At 39.8% G+C, this 24,058-nt stretch overlaps 1 protein-coding gene across 1 annotated transcript in view; it reads right to left on the bottom strand.

Annotated features, from left to right (window-relative positions):
- macrod2 (mono-ADP ribosylhydrolase 2) overlaps window positions 1–24,058 on the bottom strand; it is a 497,420-nt gene that overhangs the window by 118,134 nt on the left and 355,228 nt on the right. Inside the window, exon 8 of the mRNA XM_054799427.1 lies at window positions 9,381–9,454. Coding sequence (XP_054655402.1) covers window positions 9,381–9,454 — 74 coding nt within the window. The remainder of the gene's footprint in view (window positions 1–9,380; window positions 9,455–24,058) is intronic.

The following is a 24,058-nucleotide window of genomic DNA, read 5'->3' as shown; positions in this document are numbered from 1 at the left end:
AAGATTGAATTCAGCAAAAATTAGATTTACATCATTTTCCTTCTCTTCATTTCACATAGGTACACAATGCTACAAGAATATTTTATGTGTTTCCCTCATGGTATCTCTTGGAAAAAAAGATCTATGATGAAATGTATTTAAGAATTATTAGAACTATTAGAGTCTTCTCACTCGGCTTTACTGTATGACAGTTTTTCACAATATATTAATGAATAAATCGTTCCTGTTTCATGGTTGACTATGGCCTATTACTCGTGAAAAAATGCATATTTAAGCAAATTGTATGTATTTTTGGCCTAAATTAAGCATTTTCAAGCACAAAAACAGCTAAATGAACAAAAATACAAATATAAGTGAGGTAGAGGACATACTGTACTCACGCATTCAAAGACAAGGGCCTAGGTAGGCGTACCTAACCTAGCATCACCATCATCATCATGGAAGAAGTTGCAGTATTTTCACAGGTTAGTGGTTGTGTGTAAGAACTGTGTGTGTAATTCAAATGTACACGTATGTACTGTAAGTATTATGACCATATATGTGTGTATTAAGCATATCAAATAAAACAAACCATAGGCTAGGGGTATTTGTGTCCGTGTTGCCAGAGATATGTTCTCCCCATACGTGCGTGTGTTTTTTCCGGTTTCCTCCCACATTCCAACAACATGCATGTTAGGTTAATTGGCGACTCTAAATTGTCCAATGTGAGTGTGAATGGTTGTTTGTCTATATGTGCCCTGTATATATGTGTCCTGCGATTGGCTGGCAGGGTGGCTCCAGCATACCCCCGAGACCCTAGTGATAATAAGTGGGGACTTGAGTACTTTTATCTCGGTAAGCATGGCAAAACACGCCTTTCGATGACGTATAGGTCGCATATATGCGACCGGATCGTTCAGACTGCAGTAGCATCGCATCAATATCGGGTTTATATGTGCATACAAATGAGTTTGCATTTAAAAAAATCTGAATTGTGCTGTCCACACTGACATGAAAAAATCAGATACAAGTCACATACGAGCAAAAAAATCGAAACTGAGCTGCAGTGTGAACATAGCCTTAGTTACTTTACACTGTGTTCCTGTTAATGATATACATTACTTCAAATGACAAAAGTATCAAAAGTATTGATATTTTTTATTTGAGAATCAATTTTAGAGCACAAAGATCTGGTATCAGAAGTATCAATATTTCAGTATCGATCTGCACATCACTAATATACGCAGAAGTTACGTGAAGTGGACCCAGATCACAGCAGTAAAAACCTAGCTTTGTTTTATGCAGCATCAGTTCTTATAAAAGGTGGAGGTTTTTTTTTTTTTTAGTTTTTACATTCACATTTCCAAGCGATTAACTTCTTTTTTCACTTCACATGTTGAATGTTCAAAAGTGAGATTGATTCTTTCAAATTCTGAGCAAATTGGGGGCCACTCTGCCTCCTGCAATGCACTGTGTCCAACATCAGAGGTTGCACTCTACTGGCTGCGGTAAAAAAAGTTTGTTCGTTGTGTAATGCAGTGTGGTGATTTTCTTAACTAAAGATATACAGAGGAAGTTAGCTCCACCACATGGAGGGGTCAATGTAGACTCCTGCAAAACACCCACAGTTGTGTGCTGCCAATTGCTTTAAACTTTTCTACAAGGGTTATGGACCAGTTTATTAAGAACTATCCATGTGTGCATCCATGTTGTTATATAATAAAAAGAAAAAACGGTATCATAGGGGTTGGTAGCACTAATGGAGCTGAGGCCCAATTTATTTTTTTTGGTTCAGGATGATGGTCAGCAGGACAGAAAAACAGGGTAAATGTCTTTGCTTAGATGTGTTTTTAAGGGAAGGTATATTATTTTATCTATGAAAACAACCTTTAAAAAAAAAAGTTTCTTTAACAAACTTGTTTATCACAGAGAACAGTGCCAAATAAGACATGAAGCTGCCGCACAAGTTTTTATCTAATTGCTCGCAAAATGACAACAGAATAAATTGAACAGTATGAAAGCAGAATTCAATAGAGCATCCCCTCTTCACAAACCCATACGATCATTGTGCTGTGATGAAACATGTTGGTGTTTGGACTTGATAGAGAGATAAAAGCTTTAATCCCCATTTTGGCAAAAAAAAAAAAAGATTTCATTCAAAGACATAATCAAATATTTCCTGATAAATGTGGAAAATACTGTCGCATTACTGCTTGCGATAAACTTTTCTTTATCTTTTACTGAACACACATTTAATCACAACCGCTATTCATCTACAGATAAAATGAAGTGCTAAAAGTTACAACATTTTAGAAATAACTTTCACCGGAATCAGTTCTGTAATTGAATCCATATCTTTTTAAATCCACCCAAAAGACTGAATTTCCTCTCGTTTTTAACTACACCAAGTGGAGGTCAGGGGAATCAGAGACCACACGTCATATTATTCAGAATGAGGCAGATAAAACCCTCAGATCATAAAAGCCATAAAATCCCCACTATGCAGCCTTGGGCCAGTGCCACTAATGTATCACACTACATAACATACATTAGGTGTTGGAGAAAAGTAAATGGCTGCCAGAGAAAATTGCAAAGGTACAATGCTGCCAAACAGAGAGGGTACAGTCTCGTCAGGTCAAACGGTGTGTCACATACAATGGGTGGAGGCGGAGCTAAATGTTTAGTCATGCTCTCAACTGTTGATTAGACCGCATCTGCCTAATGCTTCCAGTCACAGCGGAGGATTCAAATGTTGCAGTCTCTCACTTCAAAAGAGTAGCGGTGGCTTTGAACGCCATGCCAGTTGCACAAACCATCAGAGAGACATCAGCATCCTTGAGGCACGCATGGGGAAAATAGGAGTCTCCCACACTCGCAAATGACACCCTTTGGCAAACTCTGGTTGGACGATATATGGAGCTTCACTGCCTCCCTCAAATTCTTAATTTCACACCTAGATTATTATTGCTTTCAATTACAAGACCATTCTACCTTGGTGACCCCGGACTGGTTGCCAGTCAATCAGAGTCCATAAAAAGAAAAAAAACATTGACATCTAAGTCAGTGAACGGGAATCAATCCCACCCTGGCTGCACTAAGTTCAGCAGTGTCTACCGCTACACAAGCAATTACCCTCACATTACTATATTGTTATATTCTATTTTATAATTACAGTGGAACCGACGAACGTACGAAGAAACCGGAAACGTACGCTAACCAAATACATTTTTCACATATGAAAATAAATATAAAATATAAACAAATAAGTAATATAACAACATAAATATATGTATAAAATATATGTATAAATGTGTGTAAAATATAACGACAAAGAATTTGTGAGGTCAGATTTTTTTCGAGGAGGCATTTTTATGACGCATTGTATTACTCTTTCGAACGCATATTGTTTTGAGAAGCCAAACTCTTTACTTAAATGGCACCAGCTACTAAGCGGAACGACGTTCCTCGTCACGGAAATCCGACCAGAACTGGACCCTCTGCACCAAGTGGGGGAATAAGTCACTGTTGATGTAGTGCACTGCTGATGTGGATGTCATACAACTTCATGTGAAAAAATCCAAACTATTCCTTTAATGTCCAGAACACGTTTTACCTCCTTGCTGCAAAGACCATTTAATGATCAATCTTAACTGTGTAAGATCCTGAAACAACCTGCAGGATGTGAGAAATGCTAACTAGAGTGGTAGATTCCAGATAGACTCTATAGGTTGTTGGATCAAACTGAGGGTGTTTGCAAGTGCCTTTATGACAGCTTTACTAAGCTTTGATTGACACCATCTTCGAGAAAGTACTTATCTGTATATTACTGTGGATATACTTTCAGAATTGTAAATAACTCTAGAGGTGTTATATTCCGTCTCTCATATGTACGTATAATTATGGTCAATTTAGTTAATTTATTTGACAGACCATTCAAAAGAATATTACTGTAAAGCCATAATTTTGCATACGGCTCTTGTACTGGTATATGTAGATGAATGGGAGACACTGTGGGGAAGGATGTTATTGTAACAACACAGCTGCTCAAAATATGGCTCCCCTGAAACCATTTGTGTTCTTCAAGGCTATATTTCATTCATTTAAGCAGCAAACATCAGAAGCATAAGTTGATTACCAGTTTAGCGCTGCAACAATACAAATATAATTCATTTTTTCGAAAGGTGAAGCCCAAAATATAGACTAATATCAACAACCATCCATCTTTCTCCGCCACTAAACTAATAACCATTCACAGAATCATACAAAACACACCATATTGTATTTGTCCCTGACAGTCGCTTGGCATTTGTCACAAATCCCTTTTAAATCTCCAGCACAGGTTTAAGATTTAGTTTACTATCTCTTGTCTACAAAGATTATCTGATCATTGAAATGAAAGCAAAATTCATGTCAACAGATTATTTGGAAGCATTACAAACACAGCAGAGTTTTTACTGTTGTTAGGTGCAATCTTTACACTAGGTTGACCACATTTTGATTACCGATGTTATATTATTATTATTATTATTGTTATTACACTTTTAGATTCAGTCAAATAGCCTAGTGCATTGTGTGTCTAATAAACTCTCATAGGGGCCTTCAGGACACACACACAGCACAATCAGATTTGTACAACACATGTGGCAGATGGAAAAATACCGGGAGACACACAACAGATGCATTGTTCTCGCTCACTCACTAAGTTTCACTTTCACACAAACTTAACTTTCACTCTCTAGAGGGGCTCGTCAACTGCTATATAGATTCGGTGTACTTTCATTCTGTGCTCTTCCTCGATCTTCCTCAGTGACAAGAGTCCAGCGCTGTAACCAAATATATTGTCCTTATTTTTTAATACAAGAACCTGAGAACCTTTTAAACTATGTAATAATTGAGTACTTCTCTAATAGCAATGGCGTTCCAAGAACCTGGAAGGAAAGCTAAGGAAAATAAATAGCCTTTAAACCGAAAACCAGGACACCAGGAAGTTTATTCAAATCTGCTATAATATCAATACAATATACCTCCTCTGTTTGGATAGAAGATATTACAAAATGCTATAGATAACCAAAGACACAAAGAAAATCCAACAACGATCGAACCAAAAATCATCACAAATGATGGTCAAATGCTTAAGTTTCAGAATGTAACCAATATTTTCGGGTAAAACGTGCCCTCGAAAGATGCAAGAACGTGGTCATTTGAACAGCCGTTGTGCATGACGTCCCCAATTGTACGAGACTGCAACTCGACAAGCATCAGAGGATTAACTTTGATTTTCTTTGGCTTTTGGTGGCTTTTTGGCAAAATGAATTCAAAGAGCTGCCCAAATGGCAGCCTCTCAGAGATTGTGTCACACGCAGCAGAGTGCCATAATGCCGCTCAATTGCTTGGCCCAATGAAAACCAGCACATTTTCACCACTTTCTAAAAAAAAAATCCAGGACGGCCAAGACAGGACATGTCCTGGGAAAAGAAGAAGTTTGGCTATGTTAAATTTTGTCCTGAGTGGAATAGCAGAGCCTATTAAGGTCTACCAATCAATCTAAAGTGTTTAGACTCTGTCAGTGATAATGGTGACTGCTGGGTTGTTGAGACGCTTCATTAAAAAGCCTGGGCATCCAGAACACACCCCTGGTTGCAAAATAAAGTGTCGGATCACATTTTTCATCTGTAAATTAAACCAATGTCAGGCTGAATTAAAGCCATTAGATGGGAAAATAAGAAATAACTCAGACCAGATGAGTATTGGGTTGGGCTGTCAGTCACTCTTGAGGAAATGAGAGTCCTCCACTCTACCCACAAATGCTATTCAATGTCCTGTAGAGGCTGACCCCCTCCATTCTTTCATCTATTGTGATCTAAAGAATCATTCCTGCACTCAGGTCTTTCTAGATTAAAGGGCCCTGCCACAGAAATGCTGTTTATTCTTCTTCCACAATGGAAGCCTGGGTGCTTTTAAGAGTGAACTTCACATTGACATTGGTGCTCTTTGGTGAGTGCATCAGTGTGAGTGTGCTGGCACAGGAGATAAACACAAGGATAATCAATCACAGTGTGTTCTCCATTTTTCATTGCAGTCTTGTAGAAGCAGCAGCACACTGTAGGAAACAAACGCCTTTGACGCAACAGCATCTTCAGACGTAACATGCATCTAAATAAGTGATCATGTGCATGTGACCTGCTAGAATGGTGTGTGGAACACACACAGGACAGAGTACGACTGCACATATGCAGACCAGAGTTGAACTGGACCCTGCCACCCAAGTGCTTCAGATCCTTTGCCAGGCCATTGTACTGATTTAGAGCTACAATAGCCCAGTGTCGTCCCCTGAGCAGAGAACCTATCATGACACTGAAATGAATCGTCTCTGTGGAGGCTGACAACATTGGCTCTTCAGACAGAGCACGCTGAGCTGCTGATGAACAGGCAGGCTAGGTCCTACTGGTCTATCCCTCGTAGACGATCGAAGCAACAACATTTGTGAGGAAATTTCCTACTCCACATCGCCGAGATCACCTAAGTACCGAATGCAGCAACACAATGTTTGAAACTACAGATTGTCCTCCGTTTACGGAATTTGTATCATGTTGTTTCCTGGTACGTCGTTTCCTGGTTACGTATGTGCTCCCATACATTGATTTAAAACTTAATTTTGATCCATAAACATGAGACTGGCTGCAGAACTAGCAATAGCGCGGTGTGCCGCATAAGACCGGACTATGTGCACAATGGCCGCACTTCTTTCAATCGTTTGCCTGTTGTGACCATCATTAAGGATACAGATCGTATTGTAATGTCTACCCAGACGTTGTAATGATGACAAGAAGGTGGTCGATCAACGGTCTCTCTATTGCAAAAACAAAACAAGCTATTGTCGGTGGAACCACGGCGAAAAAACATCAGCAAACTCAACTATCTTTCCTGCACATTCAGGACACTTGTCACATTCACAGACAGTCGCAAATTACAACACTACAGTACAGCTAACTGCCAGGTCGCTGATCCTCTGAAAGCGGCAGTAATGCTTTGGCTTTTATTTTTATTTCTGTTTCATTTACTTCTTGTATTTAGTGTTTCATTACTGTATTTTATGTCCTTCATGCGTTCTGTGTACAGTGTGAGTGACTTCGAAATTCATTTAAGTATAAATTACGTGTGAGATCCGACTTACATCACAGTCTAGAAATGAAACTCGCACATAAACTGCGGACCACCTGTGTCTGCTAAATGGCGTAAATTGATAACTTTTTTGGGCTGTACTAGATTATATGGTCAGTAATGTATGCGTTTCTCAATCTGTCTAAATTTACACAAAGTTATACAGACACAGAAGAAGAAAAAAAACACTCGTGTGGACACTGCAAATATGCAATTATGATGTGCAACTCTTAACGCAGTAAGACCATACGTCTTTACAGCTCCTGTGCTCAGTATGTATATAGTAATGTACATACTGTTGAATGTTAATATCAAGATCAGAATAATTGTTTGGAAGCCGCACATTTGAATATGCACCTTTGGCTCGGTGGAGATTATTAGCGACTTCAGAAACTTGACCTATTTTAGCCTCTCTCCTCTTATTTTGTCAAATTGTCTTGGTCTGGTTAGCAATTAGGATCAACCTACTGTTGCCTCCTGCAGTTGATTGATATCATCCTCCGAACTGCAGCAAAACTGAGTAATGAAAGTAATCGGTTTATCTGAAAAAAATATATATACATATAGTGTATACATAGTTTAACATTTGCCAGAAATGTATTATTTATAAAAATATTATTATTAGTAGTAGTAGTAGTACGAGTAGTAGTAGTAATAGTATTTCAACAAGATGTTTTATTATGGGAATAAATTCTTTCAAGAATGTGTTTGGTTACAATTCACACATTACATGCATTTTTTTCACATTGCGGTAAAATCGTATGGAATCAGAGTGGAATCTGCGATGTGTATGGTGAGTGCAAACCAACTTTGGAAATGTCAGTTTAATTTGTTGATGTTGTTTTGTGCTTGTGTAGGATATTCTATCTATATTTACTTGGTTTCCAATACATTTCTAGATATGGATGTAACTTTAGGATCCTTTCACCTTTAAGGTCTACATTGCAGCTGCTCATTTACTGTTCTCGCAGGTGACACATGTTGAAGCGTGACAAAACTCAGTCCTCTCCATATCCTCTTGTTTTTAAGTCTCATAGTGTAGCCTCCGCCGTGGATGTGAAGCACAACAACAAACAAGTCAGCTTTGCTCATTAGCTTGCTATTTACAGTCACCAGTATTCTATGTGAAAGCGTGTTACATCAGAGTGTCAACACATTCCCCAGATGCACCTTCCAGCAATCATCAGGTAAAGTTTTGTCACACATCGGTTGCAAAGTGATCCAGCAGCATGTATTATTTGACTGCTTGTTCACGACATCTGTAACACCAGCTGAGAGATGCTGGAGCACATGAAAAAAAACTGACTCAACCCACAGTGACAGGAAGAACAGTGTCACAGTAAACAAAGATGACCTCTTAGAGTCAACTTATTCTTGGACAATGATAAACATTCAGTGTTACAGCAAAATCCACTTCCATTTCATTATTATACAAAAAAAACCTCCAGGTATAGAACGATAGAAACAGAATTTAAAAGCACCCCTAAATAGAACTTCACATGGCTTTTAACCTGTGTAAGATGACTTAATATAATACATTTACAGTGGCTTCAAATGAAAACTTTTTTAGTGTAATTGATTTATGTGATGGCATTATTTCTTTTTGTTGCTCAGGGGACTGTGTCGATCAAGTAGCTATGGCTTTACAACATTATTGTCCATCCCATATATTAAGATATATGCATCATTTCAAGTCCCGACATGATTATTATTCCAAATGATGAATAATTCCTGAAGTACCTTGGTACTGTAATTACAAATGATACTTTCATCACTACATCTATTCAGTTTCACATGTTTTTCAACATCCATTCCACTAAACAAATCTTCAAGAAACATAAAAGGTTTTGACATTTCCAAACTTTGTGGACTTCAGTCCACAGGGAGGATAATAATGATGAATTGAATACAAAAACCCATCATAGATTATTTAATCTGATGTGTTTATGTCCGTGGGTATGATGGTATGATCCCCAGCAAAGACCAATTAAAGAGTCAACAGACCATTTAAGGTCTGGTTAGTCTCAGACTGGCTTTTAATTTGATATGCATGCAGACCACAAACTTGATGGTTGATCAAGTGAGGCAGATGGATGAGATGTCGGCCTGATCCAGGGATGCATGAAAATTAGTGTTTTGTGTCACTGTGGTGGTCCAATCATCCTCACTTATAACGTGTCAAAGGAAATAGATGGTGGAGGCCTATTTGTTTGGAATGCAGATATACAAGCATGTCCTACCGTATTAGGATTCTCTTCAATCCATCGCTTTACTGTGTTCAGAGCGATGTCAGCTGCAGGCTCATTGGGAAAGCCTAGGGAAGGAAAAATAAACAATATGAATAGCAGCTGTATGAAGAAGCAAACTCGAACGATACAGTAAAACACTGACATATTCTGTAGATGTAAACTTAAAAGTGAATCAAGAGAAGAGGCCACCCAGCCAACATGGGCACTCTTCCATTTAATAAGCCCTGCATAAGCGACCAGAAATTGCAGAGGGCACTATCTCGCTGTAATGACAGAGGTCTCGACCTCAATTTCAACCCAAATCATCTGGTACAAGGGCCATGCCACATTCGTAGCTGGTTGGTTATTGCACAGGTCACTTTCTCGGATCTCTTTTTCTTCCGGGGTCATGGCCATGGATATAACATAGTATGACCTATGAAACAGGCTGACAAGTGCTGCAAGGACATTTAAGGTGGATGTAAAGAAAAACGGGTAGGCGAAAACAATCAATCCTTACATTGCCTGAATGATGTCATCTGACACTTGACAGCGCTAGAGGTCAAAGTCGATGAATAACTGTTGTGGAAAGTTTATAGAGTTGACAGTGAAAAAAAAGAAAGACAAAAACACCATTACCTCGCTTCAGTCACATTATTGATGTGTGTCTATGGTTTTGTTTTTCCTCTCTTTCTTCCCCTCTCTGCCTTGCAGGAATAGTTGAGTTTCACCAAGAGGGTCTAACATGTTGCTGATCTCCTCTACAAGCAAGGATGTGAGCTGCATGCGAGCCAGCAGTGACTGTGTCTTCTCGGAGGCTGCATTAGGCTGCGTGTTTGCCGACAGTTCACTGAGCATTCAGCCCTCAAAAACTTGGCCGCAAGAACTTTGCTTTAAGAATCTAATCCAGCACACCAAATCAGTTTGCAAGTCACCTGACTCCTCTTGTCTCCATCAATGCACTTAACCTTAGCAGCTGTATCACCTTTTTTTATAATCTTTTTCCACACATTTACAATTATAGACCAGCATGTCAACTCACACTTCCATGTAAGATTAGTGAACAGATGTGAGGAAGACAAGAAAGCTGAGAAAAATAACCCACAGAGAGACAACCAGCTGTCTAGGAAGAGGGTGTCGTATAAATAAAAAGAGGAAAGGCAATGAAATAAATGAGTTTAAGGTCCATATTTGGGCTTTCTTAAGAAAAAATTAAGTGAAATAGGTTGAGACATTCTGAATGGATTTCAATCATAATAGAGCATCTGGTCACCAGGGGCGAATGTCATTGGGTACATTGAAGACATTCGGTGTGGAATTTCATTGTATTAATATATAATATTAATATTAATTAGGGATGTCTAATAATATCGGCCACCGATAATTATCAAGCCGATACTGGCATAAAATTCTGATATCGGCCAACATCCGTATCGTTTTTTTGAAAACCAATACACAGAGCTTTCAGTGCCAACGCCGCAAATTTGCAACATTGCAGAACTTGCTGCATCGTGTACTTAATACGATCATTGGACATCATCTTACTCACAATGTTTTTAAAGAAAGAGCTAAAAAAAAAAAAAAAAAAAAACCCACACAGCAACATGATAGGTAGATAATAACAGACAAGACACTACCACCAAATAATGCTGAATAACCAACACCTATGTGAGCTCTAAACATGTAACTTAGCAGCCATTGACAATAACAGTACAGCAAAGCACGCTGGGAAACAGGAAACACGGTTGTCAAAACCATAGACATAGATGCAGCATCGAAGGCTGAGCCTGACGTCAACGTCGCCGCATGAAGAGTGAATACATAATGAGGATTTCCCGTTATCACGATTACGGATAATGACGAGCTGTACTCATTTCATGCTCGTACCCGGCAAAAATGCATTATCCATGACCTGGTTATTCCTCATTTGTTCAATGGTAGACGCTGTTTGCACCGTGATATTGTATTGTTGTGTGCCTTAAGCATCAAGTCGCTGTGCTGGTTACAAACTAGTGACCATCCCTAGTGAACACTAGCTATAACATAATACATGAATAATGTGTGCTGTAGAATAATTGAAATTACAAGAAAAGAGGGAACCAAATCAAGATTACATTAAAAAGAGGGTCAGTACTTGCACAATCTAATTTGATGCAAGAAGTAGGAATCTAAAGGGGTCAACTTTATTTGAGTAGCTCTTTAAAAAACAGCAACCACTGACCAAAGTGTTCGTACAGTGGTATAAAATTATGCAAAATTCTTGGGAAACCATTACCTTTGTTGTTCTTGCTAGAACTAGAATTTCACTTAGCAGAGCACAGACCTCCGCCAAGCGCCATTGTTTCCCCCCATTTTGTGATTTACACCAAAAATATTAGTCCTACATTTATTTTATCTATTTAGATTCCTTGACCATGAAAACATACCATCAGCAATTGGATTCATAATTATATCAATATTAGTTCAGTAGTTATTCACAAAAATTGCATTTTCCGTAGTGGTGGTTTTCTTCTGGATCCAGCATCATGCTTTTGAAGATACAACAATAAAACAGATTCCACAGTGTATGTCTATATATAATTGTGTTTGTTGCGTGTTTGTAGCTTCATTTCTTGTCTTCCTGTGATGAAAATTCCACAGGTCCCCTATGTTTTCATATTCTGGATCATAGTATCCGGAATTATTCCATTATCCGGATCAGTCTTTGATATTTTGCAGAACCTGTTAGAAACGTGTCCTGTAGTTTTTTTCCAAGTGCTCTGATCATTTTTTTATGAAGTTACAGTATATGCACAAATGCCAAGAATGGTCCTCTCTAGCAATGTTAAAGAATCCTTTAAAAAAATTCCCGGAGCCGGACAGTGATCCAGATCACCCCCAAAATTCAATCAGTTCTTCCATGTCCCATTTCTGACAATTCCTGAAAATTTCATGCAAATCCATTCAGAACTTTTCAATTTATTTTGAACACAAACAAACAAACAAACAGATACACGCCAGCAAAAACATAACCTCCTTGGCAGTGGTAATAACACTATATCCCTGTGTTAGCCCCATTAACCAGATCCTCACAGTATTTATCATACTAACATCTTCCTTGGTCAATATGCCACCCCTCTACAATCTTTGGTGGCTAGTCAATTTGTATTTTTAGTGTAATCCTGCTATTTCTGTCTTTTCTACTATACTTACTGTATTATTGTGTCTAAATTATGTGACTCAATCATGATGTCATTCCAGTGATCTTTGAAAAAAAACAATAACCACAATAACATCCGTGGTGACCTAAGGTGACCTACATGTAAAGTTTCTTAAATAAATGAACATTCCTGATGGAAGGTGCATGCTCAAACGATGTACTGTGCATATACATTGTGTGATTTTAACTTTAAAATTACTGTTAATGAGCAATCTGCTATTTTGCAAATCTTCAGGTTATTCAGGTTGTAAATCCCCATATACTGCTTCCTGTTATAATTTTCATGAAGTGTCCCATCCAAAATATTGAAAACACCTATCAGTATGATGTATGGCAAAAAAAAAACAACAAAAAAAAGAAACTGCTTTCCCATTGTCACTATAAGGGGAGATTTTTTTATTTTTTTATTTTTTTCCCACTGCTCTAGTATTGGGTCTCATTTTGTTGAGACGTACCTAATGTTGTGGCCAGCGGGTGTTCAGCATTGTTCAAACAAACAATCCAAAAAGTTCTACTCCTACATCGCCTCAACAGCCCTCTCTCATTCTCCTTTTGCTCTCTGTGGAGTGTGAATGTTTCAGTGCAAGCCAATCTGTCAGGAGGTGGAGCGCTGGCGTCAGGTGCAGTGATGGTGGGCCCTCCAGGGTCTCTGTGCTGCTTGGCTCGGCTCTGTCCTATGTTGGGAATATGGCCGATGCAGGGAGATTTGTCTTCGTGAGGTGTACTGATGGGATATGTGCTGTGCAGTGGCGCTGATGAGGACTCAGGTGGTACAACATTATTTGCGCTGAAGGGGCTCCTCTACTTCATCACAAAGTAAAGTGGGGGGTGCAGTCGAGGGGGTGGAGTTTTAGGACATGCTTGTTAAAGAGAAACTAAGGCAACATTTACTAACATAATGTTTACATAATGCATCCTGCGGTGTGAAATAAAGGGACGACAGGGAAAGTGACCACAGCTAACGTGTCAAATGTGTTAAATTAGCACAACCTGACCTTTTCATCAGCATGTTCACACCATTTATTAATTCGAGACAAAAATTAAAAGCCTTATCAAATTAATTCGAGAGGTTAGTCTGTGTATTTTTCCCGACTAAGTGAAGTTCCAACAATGTCTCCATCCAGTATTAAAAAGGAATCCATAGATGTATTCATATTTTTACAGCCTTGTGCATGTGGGATCAGTGTTCATAAAAAGACAGCCATACGCAATTCCCTGATGCAACACACAGACAAGAGCGTTTGTTTGATGTACAACACCTTTATGAGCACTGTGTGTGCTCTGGATGTTAAAGCTGAAATGTCCAAGTGATTATTCATTTGACACGATCCCGCTTGCAGTTTACATATTCAATGTTGTTCTTTCCTGACGGTGAAGAACACCCTTGCTAGAATAAACAAAAATGTAACAATTGCTTATATCGAACTAGAGCATGGGAGAAAATAAATGCCTTGAGAACTTTTTTGTCAGCGTTGCACCTCTCTCACTTTCCTACGTCTACTGAGTGAACTTTCGCAACAAACTTGTATAGCTCATGTGTTTTTTTTCTTTGGTGAGAAGAAGTGAGAAGGTGCTAGTGCACCACCTGATAAAGTGCGAGGAAGTAAGTCATCAAGCAGGATGCATGTACAGTACGTGCAATGAAACATCTACATGCCCTCTTTGCTCATATGCCAGAAGGCACATACTGCGGGGAGTACACTACCCTTCTTCAATGGTTGCCACAGTCTACTGTCTACTGTTTTAAGGGCTACATTATATTTTTTTTACTCCCTTGGAGTATTCTCTGAGAATGGAATCCTTGTTGCTTTCTATGAAAATACAAAGATCAACCGTTCCTTTAGTTGGCATTGGTCAAGGTCTCAACATGCTATTCATTTTGGTGAGCAGGCTACCATAGAGAAACATACACCATATGTTCGACCAAAAGTATTTGCTCACCTGCCTTGACTGAGATATGAACTTACTTGGCATCTCATTCCTAATCCATAGAGTTCCATATGACGTCGGTCTACCCTTTGCAGCTATAACAGCTTCAACTCTACTGGGAAGGGTGTCCACAGGGTCGTTTATGGGAATTTTTGAGCATTCTTCCAGAAGCGCATTTGTGAGGTCACACACTGATGTTGGACGAGAGGTTTACGTGACCGACCACTTTGTGACTGAGTTGCTGTCGTTCCCAAACACTTCCACTTTCTTATAATAAAGCCGACAGATGACTGTGGGATATTCAGGAGCGAGGACATTTCACGACTGGCTTTGTTGCACAGGTGGCATCCTATCACATTTCCATGCTGCAATTCATTGAGAGCGACCATTTCTTTCACAAATGTTTCTAAAAGCAGTCTGCACGTCAGGTGCTTGATTTTATACACCTGTGGAAGTGATTGGAACACCTGATTCTGATTACTTGGATGGGTGAGCAAATACTTTTGGCAATATAGTTGTTTTGCCAAAAGCTGCAGTATAAAAAGCTCATCAGAGGCATCTCAACTCGAATGGTCAAAAGACAAAAACCATGAAAACACTCTTGAAAGTTATTTACATTAATCTTTCTAAATACACAATGGAACCTCGGTTTTGGTAATTCATCTGTTCCAAAAGGTCAAACGAAAACTGAAGCAAAACAGACAAGCTTGTTAGGCGCACTGTTTGGTCGTACAATAACCGAGACAGTGTGCAAAATCAGGGACACATTTTTGGCAATCATTTTTGTCCAAAAAAAAATCCTATGAATTGAACTTCAGGGTAGGCACAACAGCTTGATCTACTTAAAGAAAAAACATTGTTAAACCTACTATGCTAACTTAATTCATGTTAAAAGTCGTTCAGATAATCTAAGATCAGCATGGATGAGGGCTGCACAACCTGAAGCCAGTGAAGATGTCCACTGGAAAAGGAAGAAAGGACAGTTGAGGTGACCCTGGGTAAAGGACAGAGAAGTGCCCCGAGGACAGATGCCAATGTGTGGGTATCAAATAGCCCCGAGCTACTGCTCTGTGCTAACACCAGGCTGTGACCATGACCGACTTTACAACTCACAGAAGGAGAAAGAGACAAAGAGAGGTGGAAGTATTTCATGTAAGACAGTCAGCAAATAATGTAGGAAGAAAGGGATCAGTTTTTATGGCAGAAGTGATGACCTTTCTTGGAAACGCTCCATGGAGGTGACGCCCGGCTTTGTCCTATATGCTAAAATTAACACTTCCTTTTAAAAACATGGTAACGAGCACATGATATGTTTAATGCTTGAGAAACTTTTCAAATGCCAACATCTTTTGATCTGAGTTTGGGATATTGTTTTGGGAAAAATCTGCTTTGAGATAATCATTTTCTTCTAAAAAAAAAAAACACACTGTACACAATAATGACCCACTTCCCTTGTAAAGGGTCTCGAAATATCACTATATTCACTTTTCAGCACACTTTTGTTGGTGTACCAGGCGTAGTATGTGGCACGTTGCTGTCTGTTGACTGGTCGACAGAGAATTACTTTGTAACACTTGCTTGTTACCATACAAATGTAAAAGAGAAAAATCAATAATTGTTGTTATAACGGTATAGTGGATCCCAGGATATTCATGATTCAGAATTCATGACCCGGGCAGTCGCATATTTTTGTTAAAAAAGATGCCCATAATTTAACAGATAATGTATAAATGTGTGATAATAAAAAATAAAATGCACATACTGTACATACAGTACAACATACATGTAACAACATAATGACATGGCGGCACCCTGTTTGTGTGGTTACAGCAATATTACTGTAGCTACGACAGTGAACTTGTTCTTCAATCCGGCCTCAAAATTTGAAGCGAGGTGAACGCAAGTTAATATAAGACCTCCAAAAACCGGCAACAACACACCATTTACATAATGTGACCTGCATATTGCGACATTGTTATCATTATTATTAAAAGAACTACGTTATTGGCATAGTGACACCTTGCCACACCACAACGGCTAGCTACTAGCCAGCTAGCAACTAGCTCCACCACACACTTGCTCAGAGCACTCGCAATGTCTCAAGCCACTGCCGAAAGGTAACGCTACATATCGGAGCTGCCGCCACTGCTGCTGTGTTTTTGTTTTTGAGTTTGGAAAAGTTAATGCTATGTGTAGAGTTCATTTCTATGTTGCTATGTAAAATTGATGCGCCCAGGAAGGAAGTTCCGGTAATGCTTAAAAATGACCAAAATACTGTAAGTATTACATGTTAGTATGAATGCACCTATTACTATATTGTAACAGCATGCTTATAAAAAAAAGAAAATGCTGTTGGAGGTTTTTGGAGGTGTTTTAATAGCGGCCTTTGTAGGCGGAATAGGTGTGTCTCATTGCATGCATTAATGACCTGCCTCTTTTTAGCTGTTTTTATATCTTTCGAACGCACAGAAAAGAAAAAGACATAAGCGTTGTTTAACGATTGTGGATGATGGGCAAATTTTTTTTTAAAGTGCAGTTTTCCTTTAAAGCTACAGACACACAAATTTCACTCATAGTACTTTTTGTAAATCCCAGCATCAAGGCTAAATTTGGGCCAACAAACTTCAAATATATTATTACGGTACTTAAGAGACGTAAAAATTGTTGAAAAATACCATCCACACTAACCTAGTTAGAATTGACTCCACTTACTGTACATGGCAAACTGAACAGTTCTACTTGGAAACATACTGTAGCTTTAAATGCACCTGTGCTCCTCCAATCCAGGTTAAACTCACTGTAGTAAACCTTCGCTTTTGCCAGAGGGAGGGTACCTCCCTGGCCATTGCTGGCCAACAAGTAGCATGATATCACAGTTGAAAGATAAGGTGTCATAAATGTCTCCAAGCTTCCTAATCCTAAAGGGATGAAGACAGCTGGGTTGGAGGAAAGAATCTTTAGTGCTTAACACCTTTGATCTGGACGGAAGAGGAGAATGGCAGCATGGACAATCCAGTAGAATTTGGGTGGATTACACCCGCGTATCTCCCACAGGCACCAGTCAGTGCCGCATCTCTTCTGTCAACAGTCCGCACATTTATCACGGAAACACATGAGGTGGAGGGCGAGCAGTGCATGGGGAGATATTTGTTCTCAGAGGAGCAGCTGGACTGCTGCACTGAGGGTGTCTCACTGCTTTGATGGGGTTATAAATGCAAGTGTGCCGTTGCATCTGTCAGGTGAATTGCAGACATAACATCAATGTCCTTGCTTTTGCATCCTATCAGTAGGACCCTGGTTCTTTGCTAACATTGATCTGAGCAGATGTCTCCTTAACAAATCATTACAAGGCTGGTTAAAAATGCTTTTTCAGCAATGCCATGATCTCTCCAAGGCTAACTTATCCACAACACATCTTTAAAGTACGCTCTGTATGTGACTTTGCTGGTATTGCAGACAGACGGACGGGAGAAGGGATGAAAATCATAAAAAAAGAAGGTATAGGAGGGAAGACAGGTGAATGGGATGAATAAAGACAAAATGACCTCTCTAAGTATAGGTAGTCGACTTTTGGCACCAATCTTGTGAGACATTAAGAAGCGCCTCCACCTTGGAGGAGTAATCCATTTACACACAGGTCACATGGCTATGATGGATGTGCAAACAGGAGTAACACTTAATAACCTCTATCATGCTAGGTGACCCCATAGCCCACAGTGGGTACCAGTTTGTTTACGGGTGGTACTTCCAACACGCTATCCGTGCCGAAATTCTGTTGTGGCTAATGGGCCTGACTGAGGGATTAGACTGTCAGCCTAGTGTGAGCCCTCATTTTTCTTCCCACGCATCGAAGGCACCCCCTGTGCCCCCCTGCTTCACCCAACCTTCCTGCTCTGCCATCATCTGTCAGTGGTGACTGAGTCCTCTGGAATATCGAGGCACGAGAGACAGTGTCAATTAGCATTAGCTTTCTTGACAAATATGTGTTTCCCACCGCAAAAGCCCTTGTATAACATCTTCCAGACTGTTTTCTGTCACAGTGTTCAGTGTTCAGAGAATTACCAATATCTGCGTGTACAATATGTGATATTTGCTATTTGTATAAAGTATCATTTGTTTGCTGCTTCAATGTTTGCATAAGATTGACGTAATTTATTGTTTTACTTACCTGACTGATTGGAAGATGTCCGGCATAGCGCGTCAAAGACAGGGCACTCTTCTTCGTTGGTGTTATGCTGTTATTTTTGCCAGTCGACAGGCTGGTCAAACACTGAACGTAGGCATCAAAATTAAAAAAAATGAACGATTTCGGGAGAATCGGAATGTTAGTCCCGGTTCCCATTGATGCTTGATGCCCAATACTTGTGGTAATGCTTGGCAACTTCCGTGGAAAAGTTTTCCCAATGCAGTGGATCCCTAATATTCCTGGGGATTACGGTCCGAGACCACACGCAAGTAATTGAGAAGCTCATAAAAATGTTATACAAGGCTCGCTCTCCGTCCTACAAATTTTCCTGCTCACTTCACATCGACATTCTTCTGTGATTCGGGATCAACATGACCACTAAAAGTGACTGTTGTAATTATTAGATTAGATTCAGCTACATAACCCTCCCAGTCTCCCTTCAATTACCATTGTTCACTTGCGACAATGGAAGCTAACAAGGTAAATGTATTGAAGCACAATCCATGTTTAAGCTCTTATGTTTATTTCTTGTGTACATTTCTTGTGTACGTGTAACAATATCTCCACTCTTTGACTCAACTGCACAACTCTTATACTCACTCATATCTCAGACAGTATCCCCTTCTGGTTCCAGTCTACAGCGCTAAGCCTTCTGGGTAATTTAGTACTGCATATAAACATTTACCAAACAGCCCTAAATATGCCTCACACACTTATTAAACACATTTTAAATGATAAAACCACCACTAGTGAACAATGATGATGATAGATCGATCAGGTGGAATCGGAATTATAGTCTAGCCTTCAGCCTGGTCGTCAGACTAGCACTACAACCAGTGGTGCCACCTCCATCTCCATCTCTGCAGCATTGCTTGCCTGGTGTAATTCCACTATCTTATGTTAACTTGTGTTCACCTTGCTGCCAGTTTTGAGGTCGGAATGTAAGAACAAGTTAACTGTGAATACGAGTTAAGTTAATACTACGCACAAAAAGGGCACCGCCATTTTGCACTGATGCCACGTCATTATGTCGTTCCATGTATGTTTTACATACATACACGTACACACATTTCTTCTTTATTATCATCCATCCACTTTCCATGCCGCTTGTCCTCACTAGGATCGTGGGGGGTATGCTGGAGTCTATCATTTTTGGGTGAGACTGGTCACCAGCCAATCGCAGGGCACATATAGACAAACAACCATTCAACTCACATTCATACCTATGGACAATTTAGAATCTCCAGTTAACCTGGAATGCATGTTTTGCAATGTGGGAGGCAATCAGAGGAAACCCACACATGAGGAGAACATGCAAACTCCACACAGAGATGCCCAAATGGACATTTGAACCCAGATCATCCCAACCTCTTGACTGTGTGGCCAACCTGCTAACCAATAGGCCACCGGGCCTCTTTATTATCATGCATTTATGAATTATTACCGACTCAGGATGATGAGATGTGTGGAAAAAGCGGCCTATTTTCAGGATGGAAAACAAATAATTAACTAAATAAAACATTTTTTAAATACATTTTTTTGCCCCCAAAAAGCAAATTTATGGGCTGCAAATGCTGAACCACAAATATGCGGGGGTTAACTGTACATCCATCCATCCATGCTCCATACCTTATGTCCTCATTAGAGATGTGGGTGAGCTGGAGCCTATTTTAGCTCACTTTGGCCGAGAGGCTGGATCTAACCTGGAGTGGTCACCAGTCAATCACAAGGCACATATAGACAACCATCCACACTCACATTCACACCTATAGGCAATCTACAGTATCAAATTAGCCTAACATGGGAATGTGGGAGGAGGCCACAGTACCCGGCGAAAACCCACGCACGCACAGGGAGAGCATGCAAACTCCACACAGTTCCAAAGGAGAGTCGATCCTGAATTTCCAGATTGTGAGGTTGACGTACGACGTACGACGAGGCCACCGTGCAGCCCGGTTATCTCAATTACAACTTCAAAAAAGAAAACATTTCGTAGATTCACTTTTCAGATTCACACCAAAATAAAATGATTAATTGGAAATAGGCTTAGTGTTTCAGATATGTGGGTAACATGAACACATTCAAATAAATGTCGTAGAAACTACAAATGGTACTCAGGAGAATGCAGACCGCAGGCTGACTGCTTCTTGGTGGTATAACAGTTGCACTCAAAATGATTCATCCCCCATTCTAAATGAAATCCATTTGCAAAATGCACACAAAATAGTGACCGCTTGTAACATTTAGTGATTGAATAGTTTTGAGTGTAACTGTATTAGCCACGATGATGACTGATGACTTATTATAGCACAACCGTGGCCAAAAGTTTTGCAACTAACTTAAATTTTGTTGTTCAATAACTTTGCTGCTTATGTTTTCATTTTTGTGATGCACACAACAAATTACAGACACGTGAAATGTTTAAAAATATATATATACTGAGGCTGCAGAGTTACTGCAAAACAAAATTTAAGCCATTCCCAAACCTTTAGCCACGACTTTATTTTTGATAGAGTTGTGCTGGTAACATACACAAATATAACTAAACCCATTGAAGACATCCTAACCTTCAGCCTTGCACTTTAAACTGAAGTAATAAGATACATTGGTATGATGTAACTTTCACACTTTAGTTTACAATTCTGGAATATAAATTGTCCATAAAGGTTATCTAAAGTGCACAAAAACTGCCAAAAGCTTGCCAGAAAAAGAGTAGAGCCCTTTTCTGAGCCGAGCAGCACAGGAAGAATGCATGAAGAGGAGCACAGAAATACGGTACACTACAATGCAGTTCCTTTTGGAAATCCATCCTCTATTTGCCCTCTGCTGTGTTAGGATCTTCAGCTTTAATCAGCTGCATTGTTCTGTGGAGATGCAGTTATGGGAAGTGCTAAGCTGTTTATTTATTGAAGAGGCTTTAATACCTCCCCTCAGCAGCACGCTTGGCTCGCCACAGCCTCACACTTTGAAGTAAGGGGCTTCTGGCAGAGTGCAATGACGGGCCCCCACTGGCAGTGCAGCACTCGACATCACAATAAACACAGTGAACTGCAATAAGCTGTGCCCTCGTCAGCCGCATACAGTAACAACAATGAACTCCCCTCTCCCTACATGAATGTCTCTGTTGCGCTTCAACACAGCTGTTTAACAACAAAAGGCCACATCCACTTTGAAAATTGGCCTGCATGTAATCACTTCCATTCTTTTATAGCACCTTGTATATGAACAAAAGAGCCATCAACACATTTCTTAATATTCTACTGTTTATCCTGTTCAGGGTCAAGGGTGAGCCGGGCCCTATCCCAGCTGACTTTGAACAAGAAGTGGGCTACACCCTGGAGTAGACTCCAGTCAATCACAGGGCACATTTACAGGGTGGCCCAGAAAAACGTATACACACTTTAAATAATTGGAAACTAGTTCTTTACAGTTTTATTGTTCTTTCACTGCCTTTTCTCAAAGTGATGTCCCTTATGATCCAGACATTGCTGACAACGTGAAGCAATGGAATCGCACACATCACAAAATAATTCCATTGGTATTTGCGTGCATTCACATTCAATGGCTGCTCTCAATGCAACGACTGCAGATCTCAGACCGTAGACTTTGTCTTTCAGTTATCCCCATAAAAAATAAAAGTCTAGTGGTGTGAGGTGTGGCGAACTCGGAGGGTATTCAATCAAACCCCTCCCTCCAATCCACCGGTTTGCCAAGATCTCATTAAGGAACGATCTAACATTGCGATGGTAGTGTGTGCCCATCTTGCTGAAAATAAAACTCCTCATCTTCAAAGTCTTCTCTAATACTTGGCATGACAGACTTTGCAGCAAGTGTATACATTTTTTTGGGACACCCTGTAGACGTATGAAGAAACTACAGTCTCCAATTAACTAACCTTCATGTTTTTGGACTGTGGGAGGAAATCGGAGTACCCGGAGAAAACCCATGCAAGCACTGGGGAGAACATACATGTTTAAAATCTACCACTGTGTTTACTGTATTTGCTTATGGCACAGTATTGCCGACAACAGAAAAGATGTCCTAGTTTAAAGATCTGGAAAATGCCAGCATAGCATTATGGCTTCCTACTACAGAAGTAAATTTACATGAGCTACTGAATATGTGAGTTTTTGTTTCTTTGCGCTTTTGAAAAGTTCTACCCAAGGCGCCCAGGTTTCTAAAACGATGCCCATTCACCGGGAGCTGCTTAATCGCCTAAAGAAACTGTGATTTGCATAGCTTACCAGTACTGCGCATACTAACCGCTTGTACTCCCAGTCTTATCCAAAAGCATATTTTGTAATACTATGCTCAGTGTTCAGTATATTTTGATTGAAAATGTGAGTAAATGGAGTAAAGGTCACTTTTATGTGCAGCACACATACGCCAACAGCCCTTTTCTACCATTCATTCCAGGAAAAGACGCATCTTAAAGTGGATATGGAAACGATGACACAGTAAGACCACTTGGACTGAGCACTTTCAAGCCTAGATTATGACAATAACACTTATAACACACGTAATATTTGAGTCGGATGAAGAGCTCCAGGTTTTTTTCAGCAATCCTGAACACTACTCGCTGCATTGTGGAAAGTATCCAATCACAGATCAGATTGTAAAGCCCTGCAGAGAGTAATCCATGCTGGGGAACGATGCTGCATATTAGCTGTACAAGACACCTATGGCAGGAGAGGTGGGAGCACAGCAACTAAAATGATCAAGGACTCATCCCAGCCTGCATATTAGCACTTTTTTTTGACTCAATGGCTCAAATGACTCAAAAACATGTTGGCTTCAGTGGCTAAAGTACAGTCACACTGCTTTAAAAGCCAACAGAGCAACATGTGACTGTTTTCTGGGATTGTAAACCAGAAAAACCATATGGTGGTGGTTGTCTTTTCGGCTTCTGCCATCAGGGATCGCCATAGCGAGTCACTCGCATGATTTGTTTGGCTTAGTTTTTACACCGTTGCTGATGCAACCCTCCCATTTATCCGGGCTTAGGACCGCCACTTGGGAGCTTCAATGTGCTGAGTGCTGAGGCACTGGCCGGAAATCAAACCCACACCAACTGCACAAAAGGCAGCAGCATAAATCAATAGTGCCTGAAAAATAGTGCCTGAAAAAACATATGGAATTAATTACAGATATATTTGGGCCACTTCAATATGTGCCACTAATTCCGACACAGTTGGAATATTCTACAGTGCAGCCTCAATCTGTATTATCAGACTGAAATGTATTACTGCCCGTATGACAAAAAGGCTTTGGGGCTAAACAAGACAAAAAAAAAGGTTGGGAAACACTGCTGTAGGTGACTCAACAATCAATCTTATTAATTGAATTTTTCCAAGAGATGATAATAACAATAATTGA

The sequence above is a fragment of the Dunckerocampus dactyliophorus genome, chromosome 14 (genome assembly GCF_027744805.1).
Source record: "Dunckerocampus dactyliophorus isolate RoL2022-P2 chromosome 14, RoL_Ddac_1.1, whole genome shotgun sequence".
NCBI lineage: Eukaryota > Metazoa > Chordata > Actinopteri > Syngnathiformes > Syngnathidae > Dunckerocampus > Dunckerocampus dactyliophorus.
Note: the sequence above shows the minus strand (reverse complement) of the source record. Positions and strands in the feature narration are given on the sequence as shown.